This window comes from Trematomus bernacchii, unplaced genomic scaffold (assembly GCF_902827165.1).
Source record: "Trematomus bernacchii unplaced genomic scaffold, fTreBer1.1, whole genome shotgun sequence".
In the NCBI taxonomy this organism is placed as follows: Eukaryota; Metazoa; Chordata; class Actinopteri; order Perciformes; family Nototheniidae; genus Trematomus; species Trematomus bernacchii.
This window is the reverse complement of record NW_022987689.1, coordinates 14,933,033-14,960,154: the sequence shown is the minus strand read 5'-3', so window position 1 is coordinate 14,960,154 and position 27,122 is coordinate 14,933,033. Positions and strand designations below refer to the sequence as shown.

The window sequence follows — 27,122 nt, the reverse complement described above, 5'->3', positions numbered from 1 at the left end:
TCTTTGGCAGTCCAGAGGCTTCCATGCTGAACGGGCTTCTCATCCAGCTGTTGGCTTCGGTCATCACTGGGAAATACTGGCGGAACTGTTGTCTGAGCGTGACAAGGTGTGCAACCATGTTGTCCCTCACTCCATCATCAAGGGTCAGCTCGTTCTCAGACAGAAAACTCTCTAAAGCAGGGAAAGCTGAAACATCACCTGCCTTGACTTTGATTTCGAATAACTCCAACTTTTTCAGCATTGTGTTGATTTTGTCCTGCACATCAAACACATTGATGGAGAGTCCCTGTAGTCCCAAATTCAGGTTGTATGCCAACTGACTGAGCCACACTGTATCATGAAACACATCTGATAAGGGGAAGTTTTTGTCCTGTAAGAAGACTTGGACTTCTCTGTGCAATTCAAAAAGCCTTGAAAGCACTTTCCCTCTTGATAGCCATCTTACTTCTGTATGGAGCAGAAGTTGGACATGCTCGCTGCCCATCTCATCACAGAGCACTTGGAATAGGCGAGACTGCATCGGTCGGGCCTTTATGAAGTTCACACTCTTCACAGAGTCCAGCACAGACTTCAAGCCATCGGGCATGTTCTTCACCGCCAGCGCCTCCCGGTGGATTCTGCAGTGTGTCCATCGCATCTCCGGTGCGACCTCTTTGATCCGAGCTGCTACTCCGCTGTGGCGGCCAGTCATAGCCCTTGCGCCGTCTGTGCACTCCAACACACTTTTTCCATTCAAGTCCATTCTCTTGCACAAACGCGTCCAGGAGCTGGAATATGTGCTCAGCTGTTGTTCTGGTCTCCAGTGGTTGACAGAACAGAAAGTCTTCCTGAGCTGCACCATCATGTTCATATCTGACATAAACCATCAAATTGGCCAAATCTGCAACATCAGTAGTCTCGTCCAGCTGGATGGAATAATAGCTACTACTTTTAATGCGCTCAATCAATGTCTTTTTCTCTACTATTCTCCGTGACACAGTGTCATTTGAAAGTGGCACCAAATGTAACTGTTTTGGCAGCCTTCTCGCCACACATGATTTCTGTCATTTATTTTGCGAGTGGGAGACAAAGACTTTCGCCAATTGTGTGTGGCTTACCGGCTTTTGCAATGCGGAGGCTGGCACGATACGAGGCTTCCTGGGCCTTGGCTATGGGTGTACAGCTGGATTGGATCGTTGACTTGCACTTCTTCAGTAGATCACATTTTCTTGTAAAGAATTCCGCTGGCTTGTCTTGCAGGTAGGCTTATTCAGGTGCCGTTGGAGGTGCGATGGTTTCATAGAACCATTACTTAACACTTCACCACAAATCACGCACTGTGGTCTGGGCTCATTATCTGTCCCACTGCAGCTGAATCCAAATTTCATGTAACCCTGGTTGTATTTCCGAACTGGTTTGTGTCTCTTTTGTATGGACTCACTTGCGCTGCTGCTGATGGAGTCACTCGCAGTTACGTTAGCACTGGGCGGCGTTGTGGCTGTGCATATCACTGTTGCGTTGCTGGCGGAGCCTGCGCTTGCGCTCGCTTGACTGTCCTCCTCCTCATTCACGTGTTCCCTTTCGCTGGTAATATTCTCCTCTGTACCTCTCTTCCGAATACCTCCCGTTTTGAGCCATGTTTTTAGCATCATTCAGCTTTCTTCTTTCTTTCATAGCTTGCTTGCAACGTTCTAATCGTTCGCGGGTAGAATGGTCGTCATAGCAACGCCAGAAATAAATAAAACATTTTTTCCGTTTCTAAATCTAAAAACAACAATAGCCTATTAGAACTTATTTAAACCACAGTTTCAATTATCTCAAGCTTATTTTCATTCGTTGTAGTATTTTGATGGCACTTGTCCCTATAGCCTGTTTTAAATTGAAGTTGTCTGAGGTCCTTACCACCAGCTGCTCTTGCAGTAATAAGTAGTGTACCTTACAGTCCCAAATGTGCACAATGTAGTGACTGCTTTTCGTCTTTTTGTTTACTTAGTTGTGTTTTCTGTATTTGTTATGTCTGTGTTATGTGTAAGATAAAAGTTAAGGTTAAAAATTATTGAAAAAATATTTTTAATATTTCAGATTCCTCCGCGTACCACTAGCGGGAGCTCGCCATTATACCACCAGTACCACCATTATTGTTGGCCCGCCAGCAATAATATTTGGCCCGGAAAATTTGCTTTGTTTTAAAAGTTTTGGCTCATCGGACATTTATGAGAGAAAATCCCTAATGTCCGAGTGCAAGTGAATGCAGCACAAGACTCGATCCTTGTAACCCCTCCCCCGGCCCTGGCGCGAGCATGGAAATGTGATTGGCGGCGATTTCATTTGAACGGGACGGTGACAGAGAAGAGACTGTCAAGTTTGGCTGTACTCAGCATTGAATCAAAACACACTAAAGCTTTGGATCTTAATAAGTTTGTGAGGCGTTTTGGTAATCGCCGCATTCAGCTGTTATAGGCATGCCAACTTGATGCTCTGCTCACGGATGACTCGATGAGCATAACAAACGGTTAAGATGATGACCTTATGTGTGTATATATATATATATATATATATCTTTCTTTGTGGGGGTCTGCCCCCAAAAAACAGTTTTAAGTCCTGAGAAAGTCAAATAAGACGGTGTGTAAAACTACACTGCCCAGCCAAAAAAAAGTAACCACTTTGATTTAACTAGGCCAGTAGGTAAGGGCATTCCACTGGATAATAACTGCAGCGATTTTAATAATCAATCAATTAAATTAGCCTTTGATTATGTTCTGGCCCGCCATCTAGTGGCTCAGAAATGTTTTGGCCCAAGGCCAAACGTACTTGCCGACCCCTGGCCTAGATGTTACAGAGATTGTAGATCTGAGTTGTACTTTGGGAAAAGTTAAACACCCTCTGTTTCTCTTCCCAAATAGTATCTTCCCGTTGCTGCACCATTGGAGGCTGATATATAAATGAAAGCAGTTTTGCTGGCGAGAACGGTTGAAAGCAAGGAATTGCTGAGGTGTGTGTGCTGTCAAGCTTTCCCGAATCATTAAAGGTTAAAAACCGAGAGTGTGATCAATACATCTCTGAGGAAAAGGTCTGGGTGGACTGCTGTGGCTGTGATGAGAAATACAAGACTTCAGGACTCAATAACACAAATCAGCCGAGTGTGAAAGTTACATTTGCCAGGATCTTAGTTTGAACTCCACACTGTGGTGTTTCAGGCCGGACAGAAGGAGCATCTGGCTGCTGGGTTGTATTTGGAGTCATTTCCCCTGGAGCGTGCAGGAGAGGCTGTGGAGGGAAGAGCAGCAGTGAAGGTGTCAGCTGTCTGGCAGAGACCCATCCTCAAACTGTGTATCTCCGTTTTTTTAACCCCGCTGTGTCACCAAAAACAGTGTTGCAGGTGACATTCTGCACCAACTACTGTGTCTCCTTTCGTTTGGATACAACAGTTGGAGGTTACCAGCTAGGGGTGCTTGTAACCTCCAAAGTGATGCGATGATGACATACTTTTAAGCCCACCTGGAAGTTAGATCCGACGACAGAAATAAGTGCGATTTCCAATTTTTTTATGAAAACTTTACGAAAATTACACTTTCTGTTCAGAAGGATAATCTCCACATATAAACACCGCTATTATAATATTTGAAGAGTAAAGGCTCACCTAAAACGTTAGGCTATAAACAAACTACAAGGCTTCACATCACGACCGCTAAGCTGAAGGCGGCTAATGTTAGCAACCAATGTTTATATGACACATAAAGCTTCGGGCATTCAACAGTGGGGTATCCACCAACGTATTTTATGTTGTAGAACTTAACATATTAATCTCTTAAGCTTGTGTTAAACACAGATCATATTACAAGCATCTAACCAGATAATCACGGTTGCATTGTTGCCCGTTACCTTGGCGTCTGAAATATCCCGCCCCTTAGCCTATCAAGTATAATGTGTTGGATTGCTAGCCAATAGAAGCGCAAGTGTTACCTAGTCATGTCACTATGTTGTGGGGCGAAAACTCCCTCTGGGAGGAACTTTTAGCATTTGCAGACAATTTACGTTTGCAGAAACCTACACACTACAGGAAAGGGAAGACCACAAAAAGTATAAAAAACATTTACTTTTAGACGATGAAACTGGAAAAAAGCGTACTCATATCCTGGTTTAAGGACTAATTTCTGCACCAATTTATAGATGTGCCATTATTACATGTATTTAAAATTGTGCCATTATCTGCAAAGTTAGCTAAAAATACTTTCAATTCCGTTCACAAAGGCTTGTGATTTCGCCAATCAGGCCTTTATCGAAATGAAGCCTTCAGCAGTTTTATCTTCCTACAAGAGGCGCGTCCATCTGTTGAGCAGGATTAGTCATTAGAAAGTTTCCTGTTTCACTGCTTATTTGCTGATAAAAGGAGGATTTCGAGGGTAGCTCACACTGTGAAAAAGTGCACATTATCTGACCTTTGCCTGGGATTTAGAAGCATTAGCAGGGGCTGGTTTCTGCAAACACCCGCTGTTAAAACCTTGCCTGCTTCCTGCTTCCACTGCCTGCCATAATTAGATTCCTTTGCCAAATTTTGATGAAATGCTCAGTAATTACTTGGCTCCTCATCACAGACGCTCATATTTTTTAAGACACAACTTTTTCTTGCTGGGAAAGAATACAAATGTTCCACTAGTTCAGGCAGGTAATGCAAGTCATTGTTGGCTATATTCTGCAAAAACTCTAATCACTGTCAACACATGAAACAAGGTGGTTAGTAAAGTGTATCCCTGTCGTTCCTACCTGCCGCTCTACTGCATACTTTCTGTGCTGTTTACTCCCCCATCATCCCCACCCACCCCTCCTCCTCCTGTGTGGTGCCTGTCGTCTGTTCCTGAAGGCGTTTCTCTTCCAGCTATGTCTTCCAAACCTCAGTGATATGTGTCCGCTTGTCTCTGCACTGCCATCCCTAGGGTTTGATGGTGTTCCCCGCTGAATCATTAACAAGCTGCTGGAATTCATGCACGGAGAACCCCAGAGAGCCGAACCTCCCCCCCATGAAATATAACCGTATAACCACTTGTACAACCATTGTTCTAACTCTATAATGAGATGTACAATTCCCTGGCTGGATCTAGGTTAGACTTTCCAGCAGAAGAGATGATTACATTAGGCTGGGGTGACATTACAGCTGGGTTGCATCACTGATGTAGAAAGAGTGTATGTGAGCTGTACTGTACATTCTGAAATGTGCCATGCATTATCCGATTAGCTTCCCCCTGTCTGCGCTCGGTTCTCTAACATTCTGAAAGTATATATTCATCTATATTCCAGAAATGCATATGGTGTACTGCTGAAGACCCATGTGTTGTTAAATGCCATCGCTTGAGATTAACAAGACATGTAGTGCATTATGTATCCAGTGCAGTGTATGGTAAGGGGGAACCCTTTTAACGCTGAAACTGGAAGCTGGGTACAGATTGGTTTTGGTAATCTCCACAGTAGATTCAATATTAAATAAAGAAAAAATGACCATAGGAGTGATCATATATACTCTACAAGTGATTTTCACGGCAACCCTGCATTCACACTTGGCAAGTTATTGCTCGAGAACCAAAGAAGCACAGTGTACGATGCGATAATACTTTAAAGGTGTCCTATCATGCAAAATGCACTTGTTGATGTCTTTTAAACATAGATATGTGTCCCCGGTGTGTCAGGGAACTCACAAAGTCAGAAAATAAAACCCTCTCTCTTTTCCTCCGTACCCACATCTCTAAAAACGGAGCTGATCCAGATTTGCGTCCGATACAAACTATATAACCTGCTTAATTTGATCAAGTGCCACATTATTTATTGTTTTCATCATGTACATGTAACACTGTTTTTGGACACACACTGATAAAAAGTTAGCTGTAACTTAATACAATAATCAACACGCCTTGGAAGTAGAAACCAGTGTTTTCCCGCATTTTTGCTACCTTTTTAATCCTTGCCCAAACTTATTTTAAAGAGGCCCTATTATGCTTTTTAAAGTTTTTCCCTCTTCTGTGGTGTGCCTTATAGGGGGTTTCTCTCCCACACAATCCACCCCCCACCTGCCTGAAACGCCTCCATTGGACTCCTTTGTTTACTTCTGTAACATAATGACAACATATGTGACAATTGCGCTTCTATTGGCTAGCGCTCCAACATATTGTACGTGATAGGCTAAGGGGGGGACATCTCTAAGTGGTTCACAAATCACAACAGAGCCGGCCAGCTAACCAATCAGAGCAGACTGGGCTCTGTTTTCAGACAGAGGGTGAAAAGAGGTGCTGCAGCACAGGCAGTATGACACAAATAAAGACCTTTTTGAACCTAAAAGCATGTAAACATGTCACATTAGAGGCACTAAGTCCAAATATGAACCTGTAAAATAGACATCATAGGGCCCTTTTAAACAATGTTCAACTTATTTGGATGTGTAGAGTCTTGTGCAATTTTGCCCTGACCAGTTTGTACCACAGTTTGTCCAGTTAGAATACCAGGCTGTATGATGAAAATGTTGACATATGGTTGGTGAAATATCGACCATATTTTGCTTCCCTTAACCAGCAAATGCAGGAAAATAGCAGAGTAGCAGAAGGTTAGACACATGGAGCAGGCATCATGTGGTGAAGAGCAGGAACATGTGTGTGTTTGCTGATAGCAGTAGCACACTTTATTTGTATTCATGTATTTATGTTTTATCCCCACAGTATTTATTCCATTTAATTTGCATTTTTGTGTGTGTGTTCGTATCCACCCCCATACTTGTTACATTTCACAGAAAGGAAGTGGACCATCACATGAGCATGAATTAAAGAACTGCATTGAAGATGGTTTAATAGTACAAGATTAGTTTTGAATGTGGCTCAGGTGTGTGCTATTTGCTTTCCCACAGGCTGTTGTGTACAACCACCTGTATCGCTGTCTGATATTGCTCTGTCATACTTTGAGGTACATCTGTTGGGATTTAGCCAAGCTGAACCAAACCGCTTCAATATAAATCACCCTCAATCTTCCTGGAAAGAACAAAGGAGCTCTGGTAGCTCGCGCTGCCCAGTCTCCTCCTCAGGAGCTGTTTGTGCCAATGTGACTTGACAGGGAGAGAAAAGATGTGTTTTAGCAGACCGATTGCTATAATTAGCGCAGTAAGTGTCTTTGGTCAGTACACAAGGTCAGATGAAATGCTGGATGTAGCAGCACGAAATAGCTTTCCTCTGGCAACCGCTTGATCCACACCTGAAAACAGGCTTTGTGGGTTACGTAAATAGAACCGTGTTCATTTTTATCGTGATTTCTGTTGTCTGCAGAATTGAAGGTAGAAAATTCAACATTTCCGCATTAAGAAAGTAAAGAACTGCACATATATACATATTCCAGTCAACATTCACCCATTCCAACACATTTGTAGCTCAGCAATTGGTTCTTGCCCATCAACATGTCTGTACAAGATGGTAGAGCCACAGCTGTTGTATACCCGCATGATTACCAAAAGTAATCTTTAACTTAGAGAAATATGTCAGCAAATAACGGTTGTTTTGCATTTGGTCATTTGTAATGACACAGAATCTGCATCGAAAAAGGGATGTTGGGTTGTGATAGGCTTAAAACAACAAAAAAAGCCAAATTCTTATGATATACTTGTTTTCGACCAAATTTGACCTGGTTGACAGATTTTAGTCGTCAGACGTCTGGATCTTAAGTTATCAGAGAAACAAGCTGGGTAAACGTTAAAGGTTAGCTCGTCATGAAACAGTCTTTTTTTTTTACGTAAAACTTCTTTAATCATCGTTAAGCAATTCTTAAAAATTGTAATGGATAACTGGGCTCTGAATGGTTAGCACTGAAGGAAACCTTACCAAGAGGAACTAAATGCAATGAAGACAGTAGTGGTGAGGACAATAATTGCCAAGACCCCACGCTACTTTACAAACACATTTTGTTCGCTTTTGTTTACAATGAGAGATGCTTAGTGGCAGAAAATTACTCACCGTGCATTTAATGATAATAGTATTAGTATAGTATTATAGCAAGGGGGGGTTGCTAACACGACAGCAGACAAATCATTAATTCATCTAAAAATACAACATATGATACAATCAACCTCTGGTAGTGGCCAATAACAATAAGGTTAATTTAATGTTATTTCTGCAAGAAATAATGTAATTAAGTTTGCAGCCCAAATTGGGTTTACCATAAGAGAGTTAGCAATCTACCTAAAATACCCTCCTAATTGTATCTTTAGCATGGGATTTGCTTAATTTGTTCTAAAGGGTAAAAAGGTTGAGGGAAATAGATTGAATCTGTAGACGCCACTACTACTGTGGCTTTTTTTCTAGATCAATAATGAATCAACCAGTGCTGAGTTAAAGCTTAGTGCTAGGGATGCTCCGATCGCCAATTTTGGGGCCGATCGCCGGAATCAGTATCGGCCAATACCGATCGCCGATCCGATCGAGTGGGCGGGGCCTAAATGGAAGATTTAAACGTCACTTTAAATCTTCCATTTAAAGTGATGTTTAAAACTCAGTTAATGGGGCTCATTCACTGGAGCTTCCACAAACAATCAACTTAATTATTACATTCAAATGAAGTACATTATTCAAGTTTACATTAACTTTGGATAATAACACGGGAGAAATGAGTGGAAGCGCTCTCTTTTCCTCTCTCCCCTCCTCTCTCCCTCTCTCTCTCTCCCTCTCTCTCTCCCTCTCTCTCTCCCCCTCTCTCTCTCTCTCCTGACAGCCCGTCAGTATCTCCTGCAGCTCACTGATCCAGTAATGAGTGACCCGACAGTGAAGAATAAATATATTTATAACTAGTTTAGCTTGTTCCAGAGGTAGATAAAATAGCTTAGTGTGTTAGGTCTAACTCTTGTGTGTTTCGCTCCGCTCACCGGTCCGTCACAGCAGGCGGAGCTGCAGGATTTCTGCTTCACACACATTGCATACCGCTATTTTACTGTCTTTTTCGGACACCTTAAAATACTGCCAGACCGGTGAAGCCATTTTGGCGAGCTTGTTTTGCCGCGCACAGAGAAAAGTGTCATGTATTTTACGTCATGCGATCGGCTCTCGCGATCGGCATGTTTAGAGAGCACCGAGTCAGTATCGGCAGATATCGATCGGTGACCGATCGATCGGAGCATCCCTACTTAGTGCCTTTTGGCTTTTTAGTCTTTCTGTTGGTCCAAGAGGCTAAATTCTCTACACACAGGCCTGATTGACAGAAACAAGGCGTAGTACATTTTAGATAAGGTGTTGGAATCACTAGGAGAAATTACTTGCTCACTCTATTACACCTTGAATTCATCTAGGTGGAATTTTATGCTGAGATATATTAAATTATAAATTAGATAGGAAAGTTCTGCGTGTGCATCTGGCACTTCCTGCAAACCTCTACGCTCAAATTAGCCTAATTAGATTCTGTAATCATTGCAATTTAAAAACAGCTGATCCCACTGCTTGTTGATGCCATGCTGTGTCTTGTACCATGATACCCCATTAATTTTGGACGGTTTAGTCATTTGCATGGCGGTTTAAGCCAACAGGATACATTACGTTTCCTGCTTCGACAACACTCGCCTACTTCACTCCGAGCTAATGAGGCCATTTGTCTTCTAATGCCCAGGAGTATGTGCTTATCACTGCATTACCTATTAAGCTTCTCGAGGCCTCCAAATGAAGAAAGCTGTCATTAATATCCTTCATGGTAAAAAAAAAAAAAAAAAAAAAAAAAAAAAGGTTACAGAGTGTGTCAGATAACTGGAGGCTGTCTGCTGCTCTGCTCTTGAACATCACTGAATGATTGAGTGAGCTCAGTTCTAAAATGTAAATCTAGCTACTTTATACTCACACATACATCTTCAAACAAAGGTTAATATCACTTCAACAGAGTATTTGAAGCTCATTGTCGATATTTTGTACCAATGTTTAATGTCATTCATCTTGACAACAAACAAATCAGAAAAGGGCTTCCGATAATAATGTTTTTGTTACTCTGAAAAATACTCTCAACTTAGCCTAGGTCAGAATTAAGATAACTGACCAATATTTGCCAAGCTAATGGCTGTGTGAGGCCTGCTTTGATCTAAATGATAACAATGTATGCTAATATTCTGATGTCTATGTAAACCATCTCAATTTAGCATGTTAGCATGCTAACGTTTGCTATAATCAGCACTAAATACAATGTACAGCTGAAGTGGATGGATATGTTAAGTGTTGCAAGAACAGAGTTGCTATGTGAAAATACATTTTCCAAATAGTTCTGAGAGTAAAATTCTCACTCATTTTCCCCGCAAGGCTACGTGACTCACATATAGTGCATAGACACGAAACTGTCCCAGGTAAATCATCAGGACAAAATTATGTACATCAATCTTTTTCTTTTTTATTAAAAGTTGATGGTAGAAACCTATGCATATCAAAAGTACAGTTGAGAAGTTAACTACAACTCCCAATGGTGCAGTTTGGCTAAATCAATCCAGAACTGTGCTCTAAACGAATGCACCGCTAATGGTGGAAGGAAGCTAACAATTACAGAGTAGGAGAAACTGATAATGAAGTCTGGGGCTTGAACCATCTGATTTTTGTTCAACCTACAGACTGACGTAATCAGAGCCACAACACAGCTTGTTTAGCTGCTCCTCAAGGCAGGATAACACAGATTTCATTGCAGCTTTTTATACTCTTGACACATCTAGGCTGCTGAGGAAAATAATACATCAGTCGCATTAGTGGGGAGTTAAACTGACGTCTCTATATCTTAATATCATACAAAGCTCAACATAAACCAAGGTAATGTAACTACATATAGGTCTGCCACTCACATCCACAATGAAATGCGTTTAAGAAAGATGAAACGGATTTGAAACATCGGCCCCAGAGGAGGGAGCTCCAGGTGTGGTTGTTGGAGCTTGGAGCTCCTTCCCACTGTACCTCCTCCAGGAGACATAACATGGCTGGGTGAACTCCCTCATTCTGTCCGTGTCACATCCCATTTGTAATGCTCACGATAGGTGAGGCACACAAATCTGGATCGCTGTTGTTCTGTTGTTCCTTAAGGTATTTTTTCAGAAGCACCGGAGCTGTGTCTCTGGGTAAATGTCCACCACTAATAGTCGACCAGGGAGTGTGAGTGAGTGTGTTTGTAAGTGTGTGTGTGTGACATTCAGTAAGTGCTATCCCTGCCACCTATAATATTGCCTATTTTTATTAAGTATCACACTTTCCATTTAGATTCCATAAAGCATTATTACTGTATGTCACTCTCCATCCCGCTGCTATTGCTCACTTCTGCAACCTCTCAGCTTTTCTATCTACCCTTCTTCTCATTCTCCTGTCACTCTTCCCTCTCAGCCCCCCACGAGCCTAACATTTTATAAAACCTCTCCTAATTAAAACAGAAAGTCTTTGCTAGCAGATGGCATGAGCTGGCCTAGGTAATTATTGCCAAGTGAACCATGGCCCCTATAGACCTCCGCTGAAATGAGTAGCAGGCTCCGGTGGATAAGAAGTTGAGATTTCTCGGGGAGAAACTGAACAACGTGGACACGTAGCGGATGAACGGAAGATTTTCAAGGTCTTTGTCAAAAGATCAAACTAAGTCTTAAGCAGAGTCTTAAACACCACATGTGCCGCCTACTCAATTCTCCTCATCTCTTTTTTTCCTCTCATGGGAGTGAAATTAATTAAATATTTCCATCAAAATGTTGTTGAATCTTGCATATCAGATCAGACTGGGCTCTGGTTTCAGACAGAGGGTGAACAGAGGTGCTGCAGCACAGGCAGTATGAGAAACATAAAGAGCTTTTTGAACATTAAAGTATGGCACAAAATACAAATATGAAACCTGAAGATGAGCATAATAGGGTCCATTTAAGACCTAAGCACAATCTTAACCAGCACATGAGTCGCCTACTCAATTCTTCTGATCTCTTTTTTTAGACTCACGGGAGTCAATTAGTTAATTATTTCAATAAAATGTTGTTATATCTTCCAGGATTTCAATGAATCTAATTATTCTGTTTCCCTTAAACACTATTGTGTGCCTTAGGGTCTCCTGTGTGTTTGTGTGTCTCTCTTAAAGCTACTTACAAAAGTGATAAATTACTTTTGCTTCATGCTAAAATGTGCGACTTGTGTTGCTGGATACACCCGAGTTTTTCTTTTGGGTCTTTAAATGCGAGCGCAGTGCTAATGAGTTTATACACTCGAGGGAGGTGTTGTTTAAAATGATGTCATAACCCTTATTTGCCCCATAATCATCTGTCTCCACCTTTTTAACAAAGGCACATTCCTGCTCTCTAATGAGGTGGCAAGTGGCACTTAAGCGGCGCTCCGGAAAAACCTCCGCTCTTTGTGCGATCTAAGAAAAACAAGATTGTGTTTATTTTCTTTGGTGACAAACATATAAGGGCTTGGGTTTCAGATAATGGAGACACCCGAAGGAACAAAGGAGGCGTGGGACTGTGTGTCTGAGTAGTTTAATGGAGTCAGTTCATTACGTTTTGCAGAGAAGGTGAAAACTAATGGTAATTTCCATTTCTTGAAGTGAATTGAAACAAGGTTCGCTGATTGTGGTTGCAGGCTGATAACACATTCGCCGCCGTCCTATTAGAGCAACTCTATTAGACATTTCATAATTTATTTTCATAGCATCAACATGCCAAGATGAGCCTTTATCGGTTTGACTTTGGCACTCTGACACAGGAGATAATTGAGAATGAGGGCAATTAAACAAGATTTAGAATTAGAGACAAGCGGTTCCTAATCTGAGTGCTTCTCTGCGGCAGGCTTCCCTGCACCGTCGCTGCCGTTAGAAGACTTACAACCACATCATAGATAACGCTTCAGTGACCCGTACTGTAAATGTGAGAATTACAATTCAGTGGAATTTTATGTCCAATGAAAGACGGCTAAAAAGAAAAGGTGTCAGAGGATGGATTCAGAAAAAAGGGTCCAGATTTTGCACTGGGTAAAATGACTTGGCACTGACACAGTTACACTACAACAAATTCCATTCTGAATGTAACACTTTAAAAAGATTCTTTCAGTATTGATCAGTTACTGTGGAAGTCAACATGAACCACCCTTCATTTGCATAAATTACATCTACCGCACATTTTTGCAACCAGTACTGAAAACGTTCATTTGTTCGTTCTTCACTTGTTGAAGCAGCAGTTATAAAACAGACACTTAACTGTTGTCTTTCATGGGCTCAAAGCAGTGCTCTGCTGAAGTTGTGTCCTAAAAGAAATAAAGAATAAAGCTCCCCTAAATGTCAGTTTTTTGGAAAACACACGAGAACAAGGAAAATCATTACGGAAAATAAGCTTAATATAGCAATTTTTAAAATTCCAATCTTTCCTAAATCCTGGTTGGCAATTTATTTTCACCTTTTTCTTCTGTCTTACTCTGGCGATACCCTCCTGTCAAGACTTCCTGTCACGCCTTATAACCAACGCATCGACGTCAAGCTCATATATACTATGGCCCTTTTTCATTTCTCTAGTTCCCCTCCTCGACTCCCCTCCTCGACTCCTATCCTCGTGTCTCAGTCCCGCCCACAGGAGATGCGAGCGGAGGAGTTGAGGAGGGGAACCGAGGAGAGAGGAGGGGAAGCAGCAGGCGGTTAGAGAAATGAGAACTCCTCTCCTCTGAGCGGTCATTTTAAAGAGACGTCCATTAATGATGACAGGAGGCACAGCAGCCCTCTGTCTGATGGACAGATGTGTTCATGACCACTTATATATTTACATTTAATTCATTCACAGTGCGGTATAATGAGACAATAACAGGCTACAGATGTGGACATATATACAATTTCAGATTCAAACAAGTATGAGAGCACTCTCATAATAACGTAACACTATCAGAGGCTGGATCCCCCCCCCACACTCTCTGGTCGATACAATGAAATTACGGGCCAAAAGTTTTATTTACAAGTATTAAAAGTAAGCATAGGACACCAAACCAACTGAGACCTGTCTGTCCGCCGCATATACGCACGCACACACACACACACACACACACACACACTGTACAACACGCACCTACAGCTCCTAAAGCATATCATATATATCAGGCTACAGCCGTTGTGTATTTTATTATGTGAAGCACTAAATGGTTTTAGAAAAATATCAACTCTTTGTTTGTAGATATCTACTAAACTACAGCATACAAATACAGAGAGTAATGTAGGCCTGTTATACTGAGTGATATATTTTACACACTGCTCTGCTTTCTGCACGGACCTCACAGCTGTTCTCACTGTAAACATCGCGTCGTGATTAAAGCAGTTAATAAAATAACATCCAGCAGTTTGCAGAGCTGTCATTGGCTGAGATAAGTCCGGCCGTGCGTCACGACTCTTTTAAACATCACTGTTGCCGGAAATACATCCACGGAGGATCCATCAGTGTATCCTCGGTTATAGCTCCTCCAGAGAGCCTCCTCGATGCTCGATCCTCGATCCTCGAAGTGCATTTAGAGAAATGAGATGTCCTTCAACATGGCGCACTGAAATCCATTTCCGGGTCACTACCGGAGGACCAAGGAGTCGAGGAGGGGAAATTAATGAAATGAGAAAGGCCCTCTGTCTCATTGATAACACCATTTTTGAACTCCCCTCCCCCTCCCCAAAAAGCTAATTACAACTTGGAATGGCAGATTGATGCTGCAAATAATTTACAATTTGTTTGAATTTGCCCTTGCCTGACTGATTGACTGACTATGCCTCAGGGGGTTATTGGGCTAATCTGCCAATCAAGAAGTCAGTGGTTCGATCCTCGCCCCTGCTGTCGAAGCTTCCTTGGGCAAGATACTTCACCCAAACTGCTCCTGTATTCAAGTCTACGGTATTCAAGTGTATTTAAGTCACTTAGGATAAAAGCATCAGATAAATAAGTAATGTAATGACCAACTGAAGATTGTTCGTTGTTCTTGAACTAACTGAACCGTATTTTTGTGGACTGTTCTTTAATACAAATGTTTAAAAAGATGACCTTGGTCGAAATGTGTTATTTAAATGGATTTGAATATTTAAATATATAGTTTGTGTTTTTTTTTTTTTTTAAGGCATTCAATGTGTTGCGTGTGAATTGTGTACACCTTTATGCAGTTGTGACTGACCCATGTTAAATGTCAGGATAGAAACCTAGCTGGAACTCTTCAAAATACATTAAAAAGTCAAACTGTCACAGTCTGCACTTTTTTGCTATCTGCTACCAAGTTGAAGAAAGAACACTTGTTGTAGAAGTGGGAGCAGAGTTAAGTGTGAGCGCAGCAAATCAGACCCCTGAGAAAATCACTGCCTGCTCTCTTTCCTAACAACCACTCCGCTAAGCTTAAGCTCCCCGCACAGCTCTAAACGCTATATCTAATTTGCAGCATCAGAGCCAAGATAGGGCTATCTTAGGAAGGGTTGTGGCTGTGTGACAACCCCAAGCTCAGCAGAGGGCCTTTTAGCTGGTGATTTATTACGTACTGCAGGTCCTCTTAGAGTAACAGTCTGAGGAAATGGAATGTCTCTGACCTCTGTCTGCTTCTGGCTAACTCTCCAAGATTGCAGTCTAGGTGCTACAGGTGGAGAGTGTGAAGAAATACACGTTTCTCTTTGAACACCCAGGGTTAGCATGATTTGGGTAGCAACCATGGTAAGCTTGGGGCTGTTACGGGAACAATTTGATAACTCTCGATTTCCTTCTACTTGCTTAAATGGCGTTTTCCTAACATGTTTTTGAAATTCAATTCTCGACACGCTTCACATGTTTATCAGCCCCGTGGCCTTGCTGGCTTGTAGCTCTCTGTGATAAGAGGTTTGGGAGGTAAAAGGTTTAACTTCGCTGAGCTTGTGTGTTCAGCATTTAGCATCCATTTCAGTGCTCTGCGATGGAAAAGCTGAAAGACAGTTTAGACTTTTGGAGACCAGTAGTAGTAATATTTGCAATCACACGTTAATAATACTTACACATTTTGTATAGCAGGATAGACCACAAATTAGCACCACTTGTTTTTTAAAGCTTAAACTCAATTGGCAGAAGTAAAAAACTAATGTTAGGCTACAATGAACCACATCACCGCTGAGCAAAAGATGGCTAACATTCGGCGTCATATACATGAGTGCGGTATTTACGGACATATTTTGTTCAGCAATAATATTTCTATACATTAAAACAAATGTTATAGTAGTTGAAGCGGAATTTCACTTAAAAAGAACTTGGCATCTCTTCACGTAAGACCACTAAGCTAAATGCGGCTATTGTTCTGTTGACTTTGAGACAAGGGATGCGTATGAGGTCAAATGCTAACTAATTTCCGAGTCATAGGACTCAGTCCTGCAGCTCTATAAATTCAAGTAAAAAGGGAAAAGGGAGATAATTAATGAGGTTTATCATGAGAGATGGAGAGCATAGGTGTAATGGGAGAAATGATGAGCCTGATGATTCAGATAATGTGACAAGTTTCATGACAGAGATTAAGCTCTCTTTTTGCGCTATTGTCCTCACACTTTCTCTTCTATGTCTGGGTTTTCTTTCTCTCTCTGAGCAGCCAGGAAGACATGTGCCCCCGCAGAATTCGCCTGCTTAAATGGCCAGTGTGTCCCGGGACGCTGGCGATGCGACGGGGAACCAGAGTGCCCCGATGGCTCTGATGAGGCAGAGGAGACCTGCAGTAAGTGAATCTATTCAGCTGCTCGCATCAAGGACATCTTTCAAGGACACTTCCTGTCTATTTCAACTTCGGTCTTATTTTTGTAGGTTTGACATGATTTGGTTATGAATATTATAATCTCCAAAGTAACCGCTACAACAATGTCTGTCAAAGCAACCAACACACACAAAAGGGGTCAGACCTATGGTCAGGTTTAGTCAGGTAACAAGTCAGAGGTTTAGCGTTATTATTTAAACCAGTTTGTCCCAACCTGAGGGGCATCCATAGACTGTCTATAGGAAGTGGACACTCGGACATCACCAGTTGGATTGTTGACTGCAATTTTGGATGCTCTGGCTTCAACATTTCTGTTTTTTGGAATCAGAAATGATAGGAGAGGGCGGAGCTAAGTACAACAAGCTATTTAACAAGGCATTTTTATGCTCATTAATGTTAAAATGAACTCTGATGTACTGAAAACAATGAAATGGTTTAAATTCCATCCTATAAACATGGAGTGCATTTAAATAGAAGCGTACTTTACTGTGGTATCGACCTGTCAGTCACATGGTAGCCCCGCCCTTATGCGACCCTAAACATCTATTTTACTCTTCACTCACTTACTAAATAGGACTATCATTTACAGTACAACATTACATTACATTGCATTTAGCTGACGCTTTTATCCAAAGCGACTTACAATAAGTGCATTCGACCAAGAAGATACAAACTTGAAGAAAACAGAATCATATAAGTACATCAGGTTTCATAGAGCCAAAACATTTCAAGTGCTACTCAACTGGCTTTAGATAAGCCAGTCCTTTATTAGTATATAAGTGCTTTGTTAGAAATGATTTGTTAGTAATTCTATCGCTCGAAGTGGAGTCGAAAGAGATGAGTTTTCAGTCTGCGCCGGAAGATGTGTAGGCTATCTGCTGTCCTGATTTCACATCATACTGTAAAACTTAACACCAAGACCAAGACCATAAGCTCTTCAAGAAAAATGTTCCTGAAGTAATAAATCAAGTGAGAAGTATGGTCATGTTATCATAGACTTCTATACAATCTCAAAAAATGTTTTGCAACCAATGTAGATACTCCCTGCTGACAATTTGAAGGAATTCAGATTTTAGGCACTCCTGCATCAGCTCTGGTTTTTAAGACCAGGAAGTTGCCGTTTGGGGCCAGCGCTGTGGTTGTCCAATAAACTGTAGTAGGTGTTTGCTGTTTTGGTAATAATGATACCATCCCCATACTTACTGCATTTCAAGTACGATTGACAAAAACCTGTATGTTTCAGAGACTACTTGCACGTTTCGCCCGTCTGACTTCTTTTCAGTGATTATTGATAGATTATATGAACCTGGCTGTAGATCATGCTGTATTGAAGAAGACTTCAAATTAACAATTGAAGCCATAAACACAACCGGAAAAAGTAAACTGAGATAATGAATCAAGAGAGGGGTAAGGGAATTTGTTTTGTCTTTTACACAATGGGACTTATTTTCACAGCAATTTGAATCACCTCCTGCTGGCCATTTGAAGTGATGCAGATTTTGGACCAAGATTTTTGCCGTGTGGATGTTACGTAAACTCTGGTAGATGTTGGCAACATTGTTTTGAATATTGGTAGATTAACCCCGGTTGTATGACACCTACATTTCCTTTTCTCTGAATTGTCGTCTGTGTTCAATTCTATCTTAGCTGTAGCATCTTAGAGGCACAGTGGGATGTACTGTTGCAGACGATCAAATATTTTATTCTAAGAAAAAAAGAAGAAGCTCTGGCTGATATCACGGTGGCATTTTGCGCAATGCATCTGCATACGCTGTCACACCTCCATCTCAGTTGTTTTTCACACAATATTTAATTAGACTCTGGAAGCAGCTGTATTTCGGTCGCTGATTTACCTTGCTCTCTCTGCTCTGGCTGCCGTTCAGCCGCCTCGCCTGCCTCCACTCGCCCACACACTCCAATACTCAGCGCTGTCTGATGGAGAGTGCACAGTAAGGCCTCGATTACCTCTCTGCCAAGCTGTTAGAGCCAAGGATCGCTGGCTACTAGTCTGCGCCAGTCTACCCACACACAGGCCTTGTTGGGGGGTTAGGCGAGTTGAGGTCTCCACAACTAAGCAGGGCCCATGTGTGGGAGGCTTGAACCAGCTATTAATTGTTTTCTTTCTTTCTTTCTTAAATGCTAATTCCGTTTTCCTCCCATGGCTGCTTGTGTCTCTCCTGGGATTACAGATATCAGATGGAGCTCAAAGCACTGCATCAATAAATAATGATGTCTTGGGGAAAAGCAGAGACAAACTGCTTCAGAAATGTGTTACAACTGAACAGGCGTTTTAACCCTACTAGGTCTTCGTCGGGCAAATGTTATCCTAATACATTTACAGTAAAACAACATCATACACTACACTGCCTCCATTTGTTACTCAGTGGGGAAAGAGCTGTGCATATAAAGAGCCAAAAGTATACAGCGGCAGCGCTGTTGCACAATATTAACTGCCCAATTAAACTAAAGAATTGCCTTCAGCCAAGTGTGTGGCAGCAGCAAACATATATTTAGATTTTAACTCTGAGATTTAAATTAAATTAATATGTTTAGTTTTTCTTTGTTTATATTTGTCATCAGCTTTTTTGTAAACTAAAGCTCACTTTTTGTTAAGACTACTTGACATCTTATTTTTACTGCTCTTGGGCATTCCTGCTAACCCTGACAGACGTATGGCAGGGGGAAAAGCCATGTGACATAAATACACGGAAATTGTCACTCTCTTTTCTTAACCATCTCTGGTTTACCCAGCATTAACAGGCTTTGATCTTTGAACTGTTTTTATACGCTATTGTGGCGCGGGAAATGTATCAAGAAAAAGCCAAACACATCTTTCAGAGGGTATTCTGCCTAGTTTTGGTCCATTTCCTTGGCTGCATGGATGAATAATGTAAAATCCGAGCAAAGCTTCTGATGTCACCACCAGAAAGTTGTGTGTGAGGAGGGAGACATAAAGGGACCTCTGAAGGATAACACGTTTATATTGGAAATCCAATTAAAGATAAATGAAGGAGGGATTCATCTCTTGGCTGCAGAATAAAAAGATAGAGATCTGGGCCGAGAAGAAAGCCATTTATATGGAAATCTCTTATGTATTGACTTGATGTTGGAATGTAAAAATTCAGCAAACGCCAATACTGGAAAACATTTTTGTTTTTGGTTTTTACTTCACTCTACAAACAACAATAGAGAAATATGTTTGATTTTGCTGTGGTTCTGTTTGAACTTAGGATCGTTTTAGGTGGAGGGATTTGAGTTATCTTTGGACTGTGCTGGAGGCACAATGGAAACATTTCTGTCCTCCTAAAAGTCAAATTATAATACAAGTCGTCCCTACCGCTGTTCAGCCCTCCTCATTATATGCTCCACAGAAGAAGTGTCGGATCGAGGCTGTATCCAGAATGGAGGGGTTGCTAGTGAGATCCACTTCATCACATCCGTCTTTCAGTTTGAGTGGATCCAACTGAATCACACTGCAGTGAAAAGAGAAGGGGAAAAACACTCAAGGGTGGACTTTGTGCGAATATCTCAAGCAACAGAGACCCACCTACTCGTAAATGGCTATCATCTATCTCATTTATCCCGTTTCTCTGGTACATTACCTGCTGTGCCAGCCACTTATTATAAATAATTATAAAGCCATAATGAGACCTGTGCATCTGTCACTCTGTATCGCCTCTCAGGGAGCAAGTGACAACATGGCAAGATGGCCTGGTGCTAGCTGGTTAGCATGCTAATTTCAGTAGATATTGCTGGCAACAGTATAAAGGCATATTAGTGCACAACAAAGCAGGATAGCCTGGTGCTAGCTGGTTAGCATGCTAATTTCAGGACATTTCTCTGCAAACTGTGGATAGTCGTATTTGACATCAAGTCAATAACCACTTATTATTTAGTTTATATTAGTGCATTTTTTTAATGTAGGGCTACAACGAAGTGGGACAGGCAGGCGCTAGCTGGTTAGCACATTTTTATCCCACTACTGTACATGTATTTGACTGCTTTAGTTACCTTAATGAGTCTAAACCAGATAAGTAATCCAACTCATCAACAAATCATTTATAATTTACTACTAAAAAGTTAAAACTACATGGCTGTATCTATATTAAAGTGGACCTATCATGCTATATTTAAATTATATATTGTAGGGCCATACCTATATAAGGTATATTTATACGTTTCTGTTTTCAAAATACCAAACAGATCATGCATTTTAGCCATGCCTCATTTCGCTCTATGTGCTGTTTGCTGTCTACTGGGCTGATTCTATGAGCTGCAGCTGACCACGCCCCCCTGCAGGAGAGGGGAGCCGTGCTCTGATCAAGTCAAGAGGGGGAGAAAAAAAGATCTCCGTCCTCCGTGTTTTATTATATTGTTATAGGCCTATAGAGTCGTTATTCATTTGTTTTAAAGCTCAATAAATAACAAAGAAGACCTTTGACCGGCACTTTTCTAATTTTGTCCGGAAGATTTAAACTTTAACGGACATCTTGACCGGCGAAAGAAACTGAAACTGAAACTCTGCCGCATGCTCCCCTCGTTCCTTGGAAGAGGCGGAGAGGTGGGTGTTTGTCATCTGCTGGTGGACTAACCGGAGAGAATTACAGTGCTTGCCTCGACGGGGAGGGATTGCATGGAATTAAAGCAGCGGGAGCAAACGCTTGCCTCGGGGAGGGAGAAAAAAAGCCACAGCGGAGAATAAACAGAAGGGTAACCATGGTAACTATGGACGGGAAGTCTGCTTTTGAGCGGCAATGGCCGGCCGTGGCCCAACCCCACATTCCCCTGATAGGTGGAGAGTTGGCCCAATAGCCGTAGCGCCACTTCTGTGACGTCATTGAAGTGTTCAAATCTGGATCAGTTTTTATCAGATCCGTTGCAGCCCCTTTTTTAGAGATTTGGGTATGGAGGAAAATAGAGAGGGTTGTGTTTTCTGACACTTGGTGAGTTCCCTGGAACACCGGGGACACATATTCATGTATAAAAGACGTACAAAAGTGCATTTTGCATGATAGGTCCCCTTTAAAGAAAAGTTACTACTTTACCAAAATCAACATTAAAGTGATGACCACATCTTTGCAAAGTATAATACAGTAATATGATATATATGTTTCTTAAATTCAGAAAGTAACAGTTCTTTCAGTTTCTGTACTTTAAGCACATTTTAATGCTAAACATTTGTATTTCTGAAAGATGGACTTTTACTTGTAATAGAGTATTTCTACACGGTGCTATTAATACTTTGACTTTTGATTTTTTAATTGGTTCAACTTTAATTTCCATATCTTAAACATTGCACTTTGACGCTCCAATCACATGCAACGCTTCACTTTAAAATCAAAATCTACCAGGCTTCAAATTGATCATTAAACTTTGCTAAAGTGAGGATTGTTTTTGCTGTCTTAACAGCGGAGGGAAGGGCGTGTTTCCACACAGAGTGCATCCAATCTTAACATGCAAGAGATTGGAAATGTACCATTATGTAAATGGCAGAGACCGGTGTCTGCACAATTGTTTTTACACAGATGAATTACATATAGCACAGCGTACACGTTAATGCATCATGCTCCAGTTATGCTGAAGCCTGATAAGCAGAGGCTGCGCTCTCACATGCAGACAACCCTCATCTTGTTTTTCTTTCAGTTTGCCCCCGAACTCTCCTGCACTTTCTTTCTATTTCTGTTCCACATGTGCGCAAACATACAGTACTCACACATATGCACTCGGCTAAAGCCTTTCGGACTCGGCGCAGCAGACATCTGTGCCACAATCATTCTGGCTCACTGAGTGTCTTCCCGATTACACGCTGGAGTAGAATTACACTGCTTTATTAAGAATTCAAATTCGGGCCACACTGAGTGAGTTACTCGCAAGCGCTGAAATATGAATGACTCTGGGAAGTGCCAGAGCTCATAGATTTTGTATTAGATTAATGTGTAATCATGGAGGAAGTGGGCCTCTGTAGCCAGCTGCTACCTGGCCACAGCACTGACTCCGTGTGTGCTCTTTGTCAGGCTTGGGGAGTAACAGAAAAGGAACAAACACTTTCTGCAGTGGCCCTAATGCAGAGTAATACGTTCCTAGGCCACTTAGTCTGCAAGGGGATTTCTTTCTGAATCGTATTCCAAAAGTTCAAACCTTTAGTAAGGACCCAGTGTAGTCATGGAAGGCAGGTCAATGTCAAGGGTTTATTTAAAGGGGTCCTACTATGTTCATTTTCAGGTTCACATTTGTATTTTGTGCCTCTACTGTGACAAGTATGGGATTAGTTTTGTGTCATAAAGATAAAGCAACACTTTCTCAGAATCAAGCAAAACTAAGAGTTTAAGAGAAAAAAAACGTGTTCTCTTTGCTTCTTTCTCAATGATCAGACTTTTGCTCTCGCTGCAGCTCTTCTCGTTAGCGCTCCTTCATTTTTTGTTTTCGATTCTGACACAAACGTCCCAGGTGGGCGGGACTTTCAGGGGTGCGTCCCCATTGGCTACTCAGTTTTTGAGTGACAGCCCACTACACCACAGATCATACAGTGCAACTCATGCAGCAAACTCCGGAGTCCACTCTGCCACGTTTGTGTCGGTGCCTCCTGGGGAGTTTTCATGAACATATCGGACTTATCTTATGGATTGCTGTGCATTATACTTGTGTTGTGTAGTTTATACTTTATTCCAACTTTAAACATTGTAATACCTGAACACACTGCTGCTTTAAAATAATTTCCCAATTTGGGATCGATAAAGTGTCTGTCTGTCTATCTATTTATTTTATAGATAAAAAAACACATCTATGTATTTTCAAGCTAAAGGTGATACACAATATAAACTGTATACTGTTAAGACATGTTACATTTCAAAAGCATATATTGCTATGTTTAGGACAAACAATTAAAGACTGCTTTAATTTAACAAACTCTACAATATAAAAGTGGCAGATTTGCTTTATTAAACAGACCAGACCTACTGTAGGTTGCACACCAACACAATTAGGAACATGCTCACATCTTACTATGTTGGTCTGAAGAGCTGAAGCATTCACAATGGATGCAAACTGTGTTGTCTCATTCTATATCCTGTGAGAAAACGATATACATTTAGCATTAAAAACTCGACATACTATTCCTATCCTGAGGAAGATCTGAATAATCAACAGATTTGAATGGAATCTCTAACATTTTCATGTAGAATAAAGACAAAAGAGTGATTATACAAATTATATTTATTGAAATTTGAACCAGAAGATGAAGTCTCAAAGAATGTTTTAAATAAAAGGACATAAAACAAAATGGTGGATAATAATAAAATCTATTAAATGTATATGTAAAGACATTTGGTCAAATGAAATGACACTGAGCCAGTGATAACGGCAACGCCCAGCGTGGATGAAGCTGGTGCAGGTCTTTCTTCATGCCCCCCTCCGTGCTGTCCCCTCAGAGGAAGTGGGAAAACGGGATAATACCTCTGGACACCACGCTGTCTCACGGTGTCTGAACGCTCACTCACTGCTAGCTATGTAGCTAACTGCACAGCTTTTCTTTACTTCTCACTTAACACAATAAAGAAACAGACCGTATAGTACAGCACAAACAACACAAATGATCAATACTCACATATATTTTCACTTGTAGTATTATAATAATTGAAATGCTGGTTCTTCTGGGGTTCTTCTGTCCATGCTCAGCTACCGCAGCTGCACTGTACAATCGCCGGAGGACTGGGCTGTCACCCAAAAACTGAGTAACCAATGGGGACGCACCCCTGAAAGTCCCGCCCACCTGGGATGTTTGTGTCAGAATCGAAAACAAAAAATTAGGGAGCGCAAACGAGAGAGCTGCAGCGTGAGCAAAAGTCTGATCATTGAGAAAGAAGCAACAAGAACTGCAAACTTATAGTTTTATTTTAATTAATTTTATTTTGCTTGACTCAGTTTTGTTTTCTCTTAAACTCTTAGTTTTGCTTGATTCTGAGAAAGTGTTGCTTTATCTTTATGACACAAAACTAATCCCATAAACATGTCTCCATGCTTTAATGTTCAAAAAGCTCTTTATTTTTCTCATACTGCCTGTGCTGCAGGCTCTGTTGTGATTGGTCAACCACATAGAGTTGTCTCTTAGCCTATTTCGTGCAATGTTTGTGTGCTAGCCAATAGATGCGCAAGTGTTACTTAGTGATATCACTGTTACCAAAGTAAACAAAGGAGTCCAATGGAGGCGTTTCAGGGGGGGAGTGTGTGGGAGAGAAACTCCCTCTGGAGCCTTTGCAGACCATTTACATGCACACAAACCTATAAACACACTACGGGAAAAAGAAAACCGAAAAAGCATAATAGGGCCCCTTTAACTAAAGTGCCATGTTTGCTGTTTCATGTATAAAGCTAAAACAACATTTGTAAACTAAACTATTCTGTAGGCTTATCCTATAATTAAATCTGTATTGATCTTTATTCCCTGTGGTTTTCTTGGTTTGGACATTTCAGTATGTTGACAACTGACTTAATCCATGTAATGAAGTAAGAGAATATTCTGTTTCTTGTGAAAAGGAACATATTTTATTTCTGCTTTGTGAGCTTAGATTAAGATACTGAGCACTTTTTTTACAGGTGATTTGAACACATTTTTAAAGTAACCCTCCCAACCCGGCTCTTCATAGCCCCACTCCCATTTTTAAGGATCTAACGAGTGAAGGGGGGTTTGCTACTTACGTCTTCTGACTAAACTCAGAGTTTAGCTCAGCTCTGCATGTCAGTTTGTCCTCCTTTGCTTTTAAATTAATCTCTAATGGTTAACCCTGAACTGCTGCACAGTTGGAATCTACCACATTATGCTTTTCAAGTGTTATGTAATTTTCAGTGGATTAAAGATATTTCTCTGAAAGGGGTTTTGATGAAAACGTCCTTATATAAACCTCTTTGTAGATACTGAGCTTCAAACCCCGTTGAGAATTTTCCGGGGGAGTTTATTATAAAGCCTTTTATCGACTTTATAATGGGGACATTTTTCTTGGTAAATGTTTGGATTGCACACACTGGAAGCTACAGTTCTGTGTTGTTTCATCATTTTGAATTCATTTGTTTGTGATGTTTGTTATAGTGCTGTTATTAGAGGTACTGTGTGCAGGTACATTGACTGTAGGCTGTTCATATGGACACTGCCAATAAGAAACCGAATAAACGTTCTGCAGAGATTTATGATTAATCTGCTTTGTAACTCTTATTGTGCTTTCACAACGGACGCCAATCAAAGAATTGCCCTGCAGTAATTCACGCCAGTTTTACAGCGGCATCATTTGTGTTGACTCGCGTCACTCAAACAAGAGGAGGCGGGGCTTTGAAACCAACAACAACAACATTAACATATGCCGAAATAACTACATACTTATACCTATGAATTAATGCTTTGGCAAGTGTGTCCACAAGACGGCAGGCTAAAAACTAAAAAAGGAGGATCTGCTCCATCCACACTCAAAAAACGTCATATATGGACTCAGGGTTTCCCACACATAGACTTTACTTGGGCAGGCCGCCCAGGTATATTAAAGGTACAGTAGGGTAGGTAAGAATGGAGAAACCAGCTCGAGTGCGCTAGAATTTGAAAGTACGCAGCCGAAAAAAATCTGCCCCTTCCTTCAGACTTCCTTATAGAGCCCCTCTTCCAACACACACGAACGCGCACATGACCAATGAGGGCACGAGATAAGTTTGTGCACGAGATGGAAGGCTGACAGGCAGGTAGGCCATCCAGTTATTTTAGCCGTGCCGTGTTTCTGAAGTGAATTACCTACCCTACCTTTAACGCCCGCCAAAGTATATAGCACGACCCATTTAGGTTTAATCTTTTTTTATCCGTCCGCGAGCACGACGCCATCTGCGATCGATTAACTACCCCCCCCTGTACCTGTTCGCTTAGCTATCGCGTGAAGGATCTGCTTTATGCGCTCCGCAGTAACTCGGCTGCGAGGCTCCGGCGAACAGTTCAATAGCACCCCCCCCCCTTATATATTTAAGATCTGTGGGAAACCATGGGACTATTAAAGACGTGACTCTCATGATTCTATTGGTCTTTTGAAATGGTTGATATACCTCTACAAATATTAACCTGATCGTTTTGCAATTAATGTGGGTTAACTCCGACTGACCCATGGTTAGTCTTTGTCACACAAACACTTAATAGAGTTCATAAGGAGACAGGTGCGTTTCAGTGCGAACCTGTGCTCAAAATTTTCTGAAATGTGCTTGTTGCTCTGAAAACTATTTCAGGAAATTGACATCCTTTTGTGGAACTTCACGTCTGCATTTTCAGTAAATGATCCAGATGATGCTTTGCTTTTAGCCTTGTTTTGGGGGAGCAAATATTCACCATGTTGGCAAGGATCCTACAAATGATCCTGTAAGGCTTAGTTGTGGTAAATACATGTTTATGACATGTCGATAATGGATGACAGTGCTACTGCA

The 27,122-nt window shown here is 41.3% G+C and overlaps 1 protein-coding gene across 1 annotated transcript in view; it reads left to right on the top strand.

Moving 5' to 3' along the window:
* LOC117488992 (low-density lipoprotein receptor-related protein 8-like) overlaps nucleotides 1–27,122 on the top strand; it is a 130,116-nt gene that overhangs the window by 25,488 nt on the left and 77,506 nt on the right. Inside the window, 1 exon segment of the mRNA XM_034138206.1 lies at nucleotides 16,521–16,643. Within this exon segment, the coding sequence (XP_033994097.1) occupies nucleotides 16,521–16,643 (123 nt within the window).